At 40.2% G+C, this 11997-nt stretch overlaps 1 protein-coding gene across 1 annotated transcript in view; it reads right to left on the bottom strand.

Moving 5' to 3' along the window:
- Window positions 1–11997, bottom strand: part of Peli2 (pellino E3 ubiquitin protein ligase family member 2) — a 107029-nt gene that overhangs the window by 29000 nt on the left and 66032 nt on the right. The window contains exon 2 of the mRNA XM_005399193.2: window positions 7520–7603. Within this exon, the coding sequence (XP_005399250.1) occupies window positions 7520–7600 (81 nt within the window). The 5' untranslated portion in view covers window positions 7601–7603. The remainder of the gene's footprint in view (window positions 1–7519; window positions 7604–11997) is intronic.

Below are 11997 nucleotides of genomic sequence, written 5' to 3'. Positions count from 1 at the left end.
TAGGAATGCTTAGTAAGAGTTATCTCTTTCTTTACCATGAGCTAATATTTATATCCTTTGTCCATTACTTTTTTTATTTTTTGCATTGTTGGCCATTTTCGCAGTGATGTAGGTTCTGTCTGTATTAAGGAGATCACCTCGATTGTCTGTGATGTGAGTTGCTAATCCTCCCACTCATTGTATTCTGAGGTACACTGTGCCATGCAGTTTTTAGAAGTTCACATATACAGTCAAACTTACCAGTATTTTCTCTTATGATTTTTGGGTTTTACTTTATAACTACAAAGGGTTTCCTTGTTTCTAGATTAAGCAAATACTTCTCCAATTTTTTGTCATTTAAAAATTTTTTCCACTTTTTAAAAGCGTATGTATGCTTTTACTTTTTGTGCTTAAATAGCTTATCTGAAAATTTCTTTTGTCAGAGGGCTTATAAATGGCATAGCTCTGTCTTTGGCATGTCTGTGTATTAACGCTTCACGGCTTTTCACTGCAAAACAGTGCTGTGTTGTAAGGACACAATTTTTTCAACCATTCATCTGTTGGTGAGTAACACAGAAGCTCTACTTTACGGCTCCTGCAAATGAAACAGCTATGAACACTGATGTGTAAGTTCTTGTATGGACATATGCTTCCATTCTCTTCAGTAAAAATCTAGGAGTAGAACACCTGGACATATGGCAGGTATCATTTCTTTTCTTTTGGTGTTCATACTGGGGGTTGAGCCCCGGGCCTTCACACTGAGCTACATCCCCAGCCCTTTTTACTTTGAGAGAGGGTTCCATGAGTTACTGGATTTGAATTTGGAATCCTTCGGCCTCCCAGAGCGCTGGATGCTAACTTTTAAAGAAACTACTACACTGCTTTCCAAGTCAGTTGTAGTGTTTTGTATTCCACTCAGTAGCAAACAGCAGTTCCAGGTCCTTCACGTTAGCATTTGTGGAGCAACCTCCTGTATAGCTTGGCAAACACACTCTTCCTTTTCCTGGCGTACTGCAGTGTTCACTCATGAACACTGAGCTCACAGGCAATCCACAACTCTTCAGCTGAACAAAATGTTTCCCTGCATGTCACACTGCAGCTCTCTTACACACAGGAACACTGCGTAGTACTTCAACAATGTGGGATGAGTTCTACCAGTGTGATCACCAAGAAAGAGTACAAAAATGAGAAAAATCTGCCCTACACAGGTTCTTCACATCCCATCCACCTTGAGGACTGTGTCTTTTGGCTACCATTAAGAGTGTGCTACGATACATCTTCACAGTTTTAATTTGTATTTTCCTAATGATTACAAAATTGAGAACCCTTTCATATGTGAATATGCCATCCATGTATCTTTTTTTGGTAAAAGATTTGTTCAACTGTTCTATCAATTTTCAGACGCTGGATTACTTATTTTCATCCTGTTGAGTTTTGAGAGTTTTCTTATCTATTCTGAACATAAATCCTTTATCAGACAAATGATTATCAAATACTCTCCTTTGGTCTGTTCCTTTCTCCTTGTCTTTTCATTCTCTAAACTGTTTCTTTTAAAGAGCAGAAATTCTTAATTTTCATGTTTATTTCTTAATTTGTTCTTTTATAAATAATGTTTTTGGTTTTATGTCTAATAAATCTTTGCCTAACCCAAAGTTGCAAAGATTTTTCTTCTCTTGTAGGAGATTTGAGATAGGAATCCATTTTGAGCTAAGTCTTGAACATAGTAAAAAGAATGGATCATAGTTGTTATCCCCATGCATGGATGTTACTCAGCATCATCTGTTTGAAAGTTACTCAGCATCATCTGTTTGAAAGGCTGTCCTTTTCAAATGAATCACCTCTGTATTTTTGTCAAAAAGCACACACCCATGCACACGCCTATATAACAACCCTCTCTCCCACATTCTCTCCTTCCTTCCCTCATTCTCTCTCCATTCTGATTACTTATTTACCTATCTTTACACCAATACCACACTGTCTTTCTTAATGTGTAGTTTTAAAATGAGTCTTAAGTTAACTAAATACTCCAACCTTGTTCTTGTTCATCAAAGTATTTTTGGCTAGTATAACTTTGTATTTTCAAATGAGTTTGAGAATGAGCTTGTAAATTTTTATGAAAGAGTAAACATATTGTCTCCCTAGTGTAGGAAACTGAAAGAGTAAATACGACCCAAAAGGTACAACAGATATTGTGAAAGGGAAAGAAACTGCTCAAAAAGAAAGAACAACTGGGATTGGGGAAAGGAGAAAAGAAGGGGAAAAAAAAAATATATATATATATGATAGCTAGGATAATTGTACTACTAATTTCTATTAGTTCATTGAAAGGAACAGTGATTATATTGTTTGATCAATCTTATATGCCTATATCTTGTAATCTGAGCAACTACTTTGAAGGTAACAATATGCAATATAGTAACCATTGTTAATTTCCTATCACTTTGTTTTGAAATTCTGTATTGTTTATGTCATTTTTCTCTCTTAAAAAAAGAGTCTGCTGGTATTTGGATTGGGATTATACTGAATCTAGAGATCAATTTTGGTAGCTTTCCCATAAATATTTAGTTTTATAATCCATGAACATGGTATATCTATCTCTCCAGATATTTAGTTCTTTAATTTCTCTCATTGATGTGTTTTGTATGTTGCAGCACAAAATGTTTTTCATATTTTTTTGTTAGATTTATCCCTAAGTATGGTGGCTCAATTATTCACTGTAGTCATGTTAAGACTCGCCATATATGTACATTCACTATGTGAACAGTAAACCATTGCTCCTGCAGAAATTTTTTTCTATAACTTGGATTAGGTTCTGGTAAGCCTCATCACAAATTTCTGTCAAGTGATCAACACATGACTTTGCTTTATGTGTATTTTTGTTGAAAGATACCTAATATATATTTCTTACAATTACATACAATATTTTTTATAACAAAAGACTAGCTGAGAAGGACTTAACATTTTCCTGATCCTGGACAATGCAACCACAGATTTCTTTGGGTTTCAACCTCCGAACAATGCCACCCACTATGCTTTTTAAATTGGCCATGATTTCATGAGTCCACAAATTCAGCCACATTTCCATAGTTAAATCACAGAGCTGTTATGTTAGCATTTGTGGAGTAACCTCCTGTATAGTCTGGCAAACACACTCTTCCTTTTCCTGGTGTACTGTAGTGTTCACTCATGAACACTGAGCTCATGGGCAATCCACAATGCTTCAGCTGAACAAAGCGTTTTCCCTGCATGAGACATCATAGCTCTCTTACACACAGGAACACTGCATATAGTACTTCAACAACATGGGATGAGTGCTACCACTGCAATCAGCAAGAAAGAGTACAAAAATGAGAAAAACCTGCCCTAAGCAGACCACAAGTGGACACCTGTTTATAGTATGGCACTAAAGCAAAGGGCAGAGTTTTGCTTTGTTGGACCTCAGCTGGGAACGTTCAAGTCAGGTCAGTCAAAAATTCTCCCACTTAACACATGCCTATAAATGAACATAAACAGGCCAAAAGTGTTGCTTTTGGGTCCAAGATACATTTTGGTGATGAGGTTTAATTTGTAAATATAGAATCTGTACATGAGGATCAACTGTATTTCACATTTTTTTATGCTATTGCAACAATATCTTAAAAAAATCATTTCTATGCCTCTGCTAGCTTAAATATCTTCTGCATTGTGACTGCCCTTCCTTTGCCTTCTGCATTTTATATCATTACTTAGAAGGAGTACATTTCTATTTTATGGTTACATTTATGCACATAACTATAGAAATATGGTTGTGTCTCTTAACCTTGTAGTAACAGCAATGATACATTTTCTCTCTACCATCTTCCCAAACACATTTTCGTTTCTACATTGCTGACTGCTGATTGCCTTTTCACCTCTACATGTACTTACACTGCTCCTGCCTGGAGGGATCATCTGTGTCTCTGGGCAAGTCATGGGAACATGAGTGAGCATGCCTGCACTATACAATTTACTTCATGAAATTCTGTTTCTATATTTTTAAAATCAGGTGCACTAATATACTGATTTATATTCACTAAAATTCACTAATTTTAGGTGTACCACTTGATGCATTTTGACAAATGAAAGCAGTCACGTACCCATTGCTCAACTAAGACACACAACAGTTCTATTACCCTAAGCAGTCCTGTCGGAACTCTGCAACCAACCCCACACCTAATCCTCTACCCCATCCAGAAGCCCTTGCCGTGCTGACCCTGTGGTGATGTCATTTCCAGAATTCCATACAAACAAAAACTTAAGAGTCTTTACCAAAAACTTCTGAAATTTACCTGTGTTGTATATCTTGGTACTGTAGCCTGTTTCTTTTTCTTTTTCAGTAGTACATCCTGTTTACATTCCTCTTGGGGAGTAGGTACCTGTACTAACATAACCTGTTTCTTTTTATTTCCCCTCCCTTCACACCCACCTTGCTTCCTCTGCCTCTAGATCCCCTTCCCTCATTTTCATTATCATCGTCATTATGTTTTAATTCATGTTTTCAATGTGCGGTGCTTACAATCACTGCGGTTAGCTGGTACATGTACATGGCGCATCGTAACTCTTTAGTCCCTTCCCTTTCTCCCCCACCCTCCGTCTCTGAGTCCCCTTCCCATTTGGGAAAGATTCATCTCCCTCTGTTTCCTTCCATCAATCTTTTGTTTTGGTCTCTACTATATTTGTATTCTGTATCTTTTTGACACAGAACAATCAGTCTGGGACTTTAAAATCACACTGAGTCTAGAGATCAATTTTTGGAAAACTGTTGTCTAAATAATATGAACATGGCATATCCAGTCATACTTGAAAACGATCACATTTTATTTAGGCCTTTAGTTATCTCAGTAATGTTTTTGCAGTTTTCAAGGCATAGTACACATATTTTGTTAAATTTATCCTCAAGTATTTCAGATGGTATCCTAAACTGATTGGTTTTCAAATTATCTATCCTCAATTACTTATTGCTAGTAATTCCTTTTTGTATTCTGGTCTTACATCCTACAAGTCCACTACATTTATTTAATTAGTGTTAGTAGTTTGCTTCTTTTTTGTATCTGTTGCAGGATTTTCTGTGTGGATGGTCATGTTGTGAATAACAGCAGTCTTCCATATATATTACTCTCTTCTCTCTGCTGTACTGCACTGCTAGACCTCTGGCACAGAGAAAGGATCCTAGTTTCCTCCTCCTATTCCTAATACTATTGGCATAAACTGCATTTCTGTGAATGCTATACCTCCATACATTAGTTTGGCTTTAAACAATCAATTCTTTTTTAAAGAGGCTGGAAAAATGGTTTAAAGAAACCTCTCACACTTGCCCTAATTTTTGCCATGTCTGGTACTCAGTATTTTGTACTGAGTAAGATTTCTGTTAGTTTTTTTTTCCTCCTGCCTACAGGTCATTAATATTTCTGTTGTACAGATTTCCTGATACAATTATTTATAGCTTTTATTTTTCTGAAATAATGTCATTTCCTTGCAGTTTTGAAAAAATCATGCCCCAGTCAGGCATCTAGGCGGATACTCTCCTTTCTCCCTGCTTCTGCCCCTCCCGCCAGCACTTGAAAACTGTTGTTCCATCACCCTCCAGCTTGCAGTACTTCTGGTTTTTTTTTTTCATTCTTATCTTTGTTCCGATCAGAACGTTGTTTCTTTTTCTTTACATGCTTTTAAGATTTACATTTTATTACTGCTTTTCAGTAATTTGCTTGTGATGCATGCATTTTTTTGCTGTTTCTTAAAGGTTCACTGAACTTACTGGATTTGGAGTTCTAATTTTTGTGAAATTTGGAAAACTTGGCTTCCTCCCCTCTGCTGTCCTCACTTTTCTTTCCAGGACATCCGTTTCACATATTTGGCTGCTCTACTGCGTTTCGGCAGGTTCCCTCTGGCCTCTTACACCGAGATCGCCTTTGGCTTCATCTTCGTGCTCGCTGATCTTCTCTCACTCAGTTTTTAGGGTACTGTTATCAACCCCATGTACTTTTCCACCTCAGACATTTTCATTTTCCACCTCGGGAAGTTTCATTTGGGTCTTTCTTCTATCTTACATTTCTTTCATCAACATGTACAAGTTTTCCTTTCCCTTCCAGTTCACAGGGGACCTTTAATTCCATCTGTAGATTTCTGGGTTTGTTTCCATTGAACCTCCCATCCTGTAATACATCACATTTTATTCCTTTTATTATTTCTGATAATTTCTGATTGGATGCAGGGTGCGGTCCACTTCATGGTTTTGGGTGCTGGGTTTTGTTAAGGGTGTTGGCCTTGTTCTGACAGGCAATGAAATTTCTTCAGATAATTTTATCTCTCAAGGCTTGCTTTTTAATTGCTGTTTGGGAAAGTCTGGGGCAGGCTTTGATTTAAGGATAATTCTGCAGACTCTGTCCTCTTTCCCTTGTATTGTGAGTTCTTTCCACCATGCAGGTGGCAAAATGAGCTAATCCCAGCCCTTTGCGAGCTGTAGATTTGTTCACCTAAGGCTTTCAGTGGTGGAATTTCACCCACGCAGGAGCAGTGCAGAATGGAGCCAAAGAACCTGGGGTTCTCTGAGAAATCAGAGTTCTTCCTTTCTATGAAGCTCCCTATCCCTGTCACTCTCCCGCACAAACTCTCCCTGCCGCGGCCTCTCAGACTGTAATTCAGTGGCCTCGAATCCTAACTCAGCGCACTTGTGGGACCTGGTCAGGCAGCAGGCACAGGCTCACCTTGTATGTCTCCTTTCTACCAAAGGCCAGGGTCCTGAGCTACCTGCTGTCCCCTGTCTGTGACCCTCAAGCCATCCACTTTGTCCAGTGTTTCTGCTGTTCACAGCAGAGGAGTGGACATCTATGGCAGTTCATTCTTCATGGGTGGAGGTGACATTGTCTTGCATACACTTTAGAATCTTTCTATGTATATACATACATGTGCATGTGTGTATATATACACACATACGGGCAGAGAGGGACAGGAGACAGTGGAAAGAGACACAGGGAGAGAAAAAGCAGTACACTTGAAGCGACGGTGACTTTACACAATTCAACCTCTTGAATTAGTATATTGCTAATAGCATCAAATATTAAGTAATACCTCAGTCTAGTTTTCCCTAACCCAATTCAGTTTCTTTTGAGCACGGATTAGAGGCTTATATTTGCTTACTTTACTTGTTTACTATCTTTCTATCAGCCTACATTGGGATATGAGCTCTAAGACTGTGGGATCATTTTCTGTACTGTTTACTGCTATTACCTCTGGTTCCTTGAATAATTCCTGGCACACACGCAGGATATGATAACTTCTGATGCCTATTCTTTGAGTAGGTGTGTAACTCTCAAGTGGTAGGAAATATACTTATCATAAAAGTAGGTGAGGTTAATATCCAGTTTACTTTTGATACAATATATTATTCAAACAGGAGCCTTCACAGAAGCAGGCAAACATTAAGAAAAAAAGATAAACAATAAAATTTGTAGTAAAAGAAAAAAATAACGTATCTAGTCTGATATTTACAGAAGTAAATAAAATGCAATAATGCAAAGCATACTGTACGTAGCTCCTCAGGTAGTCGGCACGGTCCCGAGTGTGCACTCCTGAGTCCCTGGCAGGCTATGCATGGGTCGCACATCACCTGTATCAATCAGAGCACAAAGGACAGGGAGGGAGACCCAGCTGCATTCTACCTCCAGTTAAAACCTGTGATCATTTAAGAGGTTACAGGCTAGATTAAGAATTTTATTTATTCTATATTAGTTACTTCCCAAGAAATTTTGTAATTTCTAACCACAATTTGTGTAAAAGTAGTAGATTTCTAACCACAGTAGAATCTGTAAAAGTAGTAATTTCTAACCACAATTTGTGTAAGGAAAGTAGTTGTAGTCACTATGTAATCCTTGCATAAAATTCCAGAATAAATTTATTTTTAACTTTAATGAGCTTTGATAGTTCGTGAACACACTCTGCAGAATCATACTTGGGGTCTTACATTTCCAATTAATTTTTATTTTGATGTGAATGATATCTGTCTTGCCTAATCAAAACTGACTCCCCATCATGACCACCAACACACAGCTTGTCATATGTTACAGGTTAAATGTGCTTCTACATCAACAATTTTACAATTGTAACTTGTGAGAGTTTTTCCAAAGCCCCTTGACTGGGTAAGTGCCACAGAAGATAACATACTGTACACTTATTAGATAACCCAATAAAGACACTGTCCTATTACTGAGCAAAGTATAGGAACAGCTTTGCCATGGGAAACCTTACTCTAGAACAGAGGCGTGCTACCACTAACTATAAAACAAAACTGGAAAGGCCCTTCCTTCCTTCTCGGTTTGGTTTTGTCAGTTTGCTTTGTTTTGGTTTGATTTTGGTTTCTTGAGACAGGATCTCGCTACATAGCCTAGGCTGCCCTTGAACTTGTGGCAATCCTCCTGTCTCAGCCTCCTGAGTGTTAGGATTATAGGTATGTGCCATCACACCAAGTAAACCCCTTTTCTTCGATTCTGGCTAGTGCTATGGGACCCTGACCCTGTGCTGTGCTAAGTATTCTCTTGTCTGTACTCTGCCAGCTCTTCACTGTCTAGCTGCATAGAGAGATGTCTAGTAACAGAGAACACTCATAAGTGTTTGCTCAGCAAATAAACTACTAAATCGGAACAACTCAACCTCATACACATTTTAGATGTCTGAGGTATTACCCTGTTTTATTCTTAAACCAAGCTAATTAACTATGCTCAATAACTTACCTCATAACACATTTATGTCTCACTGTGAAATAAACAACTCATGGGGCTCATGTCTCATGATGTCCTGTCACCCTAGACAGGAACACAAGAGGAATACAAATGGAACAACTACAGCATCTCACCCGTGACAGCATCTCATGTGCATGGAGCTTCATGGCATGTCCTGCTAGGCTATGCTGGCTGACACAATGAACACAGCTACCATCTGACCTCTTTTTATGTTACAGGCCTCTTCTCACCATTGTAAGTGTCAAACACAGGTCTGCTACTCGTTTTTGCCTACAGACTGCAGAGAGTACCAAGCAGTGAGACTAAGGGTGTGAGTCACACAGGTGGTCACGATCGTGACTGCACTGCATACCAACTCCGAGGACATGAGTGTGCCACCTAATGCCTCCATGTCACAACAGTCAGTGAGTGGGCTCACACAGCCAGCACCTTACAGAACAGCTGCAAGATCTAACTGAACACCCAGTGGATGCTAGTGCTGCTTGGCTTTAGTCACTCAACCTTCATGTACTGCAGTGTTCTCCACTGTCCAGGAGCAGTAACTGGCCACGTACTTAGCAGGCTATTGAAATAAGGAAATACACCTGGTTTAAGTTAATACATTTGGTTTAAGCATTCTAAAGCTAAGAACAGCAAGGTCAGCTGCAGCCCTGGCCCTCAGGGCCAGAGTGCCTGCCTACTCCCAGGGCAGCAGTGGGCAGCTGACAGCTGCCCTGGCCACTGACAGCTCACCACACCCTTTTTCTGAGGACTCCTCTTGGACCACCAGTCTAGAATGGCCAGCAACACAGTACTCTTTCCCAGAGGTAGCCTGCAGGCTGGAACTCAGGGAAGAAGGCGAAGATCCTGCCTCAAGGTGGGATGACTATGATCCAACTCAGACCTCACAGCTCCCTGGCATCAGAGCCAAGAGCTCCCTCCCCAGATCTCAATACACCTATGCAGGCTTTAACCTAGGCAACCAAGGTTAGGGTGGGCTCATCTGGCAGAAGTCTGACAACCATCAACAAACAGAAGCATTTCTGGCACGGCCTGTGATTTCATCAGGAACCACCAGTGCATAAGAGTGCCCCACAGTCCTGCCAATGCTGGGGGCTTCTGGAAATAAGCCTGAAGGGCAAGTCTGAGAAGATACCAAAGGGTTACAGGAGGGACAGGGTTCAGGACCCTTCAGAGCAACCTCAGTGAGGACAGGGTTTTCTAAGCCTGAGGGGGAAGGGACTCCCTTCTCACAGTCTGTGTGAAAGCCTCTCCTAGGCTGGTCTGTTCAGAGTTACACAGATACCCCATAAATACCTTTCCCACCCCAACAGCATCTATGTGAGCAGCATCTAAAGTCCTGTGAAACCTGCTCCACACTCAAAGACCTTTCAGGGAAGGTCTGGGTCCCTCTCTTTCCACAACCTGCACAGGGAGAGGGGTCCTGAGGCGGCGATTAGAGATTAAGAAGAAACAAGACATAAAAGGAAAGCTGGGACTGCATGAGACCTGATCTCTCTGATGGAGAGGTGGCAACAACCCAGCATGGTCTGCCTCTTTATTTATACACAGTAAAAAGGTAGGAAGCATGTGATAAAGTCAAAAGTGCAAGGTCTCAATGTTTTGCTGAGAACACTGAACGTGAAACATTCTCAAAGCTACCCGTGCTGTAGTTAACAAGGAGGAACACCAAGGCTAGACACATGCTGGACTGGCCTTGCTCCAGTCCCAACAACTTGTTTACATGGCTCCTCTCTGCAGTTCTGTGTTTTTGGGATTGGCCATGCTCCAGTCCCAAATATGTGGTTGATTTCCAGCTCAGCTGCTCCCCACACTCTCTGAATTCCCAAGGAGCTAACTACACACAAACCACATGCTTTGTCCTGTGCATTGCCCAGATGCTGCCTGACTCTGGTGTATGTCTGCATGCCACCGCCTCAAGGGAGCACAACACGAGCTGTCTGTTGGAGAGATGCACCAAGTCCAAGGACTTCAGGTTCTTGTGTTTAGCAACTTAACCCTATACAATCCGTTAACCTATAACATAACAGAAAATGCCCCCCTGCCCCCTGGCCAGTATATATCAGTTTCTTAGTTGCTCAGGGAAATAGTTCTTGTTCCAGTTTTGGCTGCTTCTGGTTTCTCAGAAATATCTGGTCACTGTGATGAACAGTTGGTCACTACGATGCACAGTGTGTAAATCAGTCCCCAATTGTCAAGCCATTCTGCCTCTCTACTTCCTGCTTGCTTATCCAGTATAAGACATAGACCACAAGAGATCAGGGCCTTTTAATTTGGCAGTGATCCAATCAGTGCCTGTTGATATAAATAAATCTGCCTACAAATTCTGGGTGTTGTTTCGGTGTTTCTGCTTGCTGTTACAGTAACTGCAGTCAGTGGCCAGTATAGCTGGAAATTGTCAGAAGGTATTAGTGACTTCAGCTTCTTTTTATAGCTAGCTTATTACTATGGCATTGTTTCACACATCTTGTGGTTATACTTTTCTGCTGGATGTTCAATACCAAGTTAAAAGTGAGACCTGTAGTAATTAAAATTAATCTCTTGCTACCTATTAACATCAGTTAAGTCTCCTCAGGATTTACCTTGGAACCATGTACAGTGTCTCCTGGTTCTGCTGGAGTCAGCCATCTGAATGAGTCATGATCAAGCTGCTTTCTGTGAAAGCCTGGGAGACTTTTCTCTCCTGGTGACTTCTCCTTAGGCACACTGTACACTGTTGATCTCTTTCCTCTGTGGTCTAACAATCTCTTTGGTCAGGACATTGTACGACTTACCAGAGTTGTAGGATATTGCTGAAAAGTTTCCCTCATGTCCTGTGTCCTCATTGACCTCAGAGGGCTGGGACCAAAATACTGGCTGTCCTCTTAGCCCATCTATCTTTCTTAATTTTGGCCTCTAAACTTTAGTTGTTGAACATCCAGAAGAGAAGGTTAATGATAATACACTGTAGTGGGAGCAGTGAGCTTAACTACTATAATTTTATCTGAATATCAAGCACCTTGAAATATAAAGTATAGCCAGAGAACTGTTATTTCTTACCAACCATGGATGCCCTAGTAGTTGAATCACTGTAGAGAATGTTGAGATAAAAGATACATAGTTTTACACAGAAAAATTGAGATCAAAAGCCATACATAATATTTCAGCATGACAGTCATGTTGACATTTTTGTAACACACTTTAATTTCCATTTTGGCATAGAATAGCCATTTTAGTCAATCATCTCTATCTAGTACATAAGAAGCTCTCACCTAATTTGTTGTCC

This window comes from Chinchilla lanigera, unplaced genomic scaffold (genome assembly GCF_000276665.1).
Source record: "Chinchilla lanigera isolate Chin_1 unplaced genomic scaffold, ChiLan1.0 scaffold00065, whole genome shotgun sequence".
NCBI lineage: Eukaryota > Metazoa > Chordata > Mammalia > Rodentia > Chinchillidae > Chinchilla > Chinchilla lanigera.
This window is presented reverse-complemented; position numbering and strand designations above follow the sequence as displayed.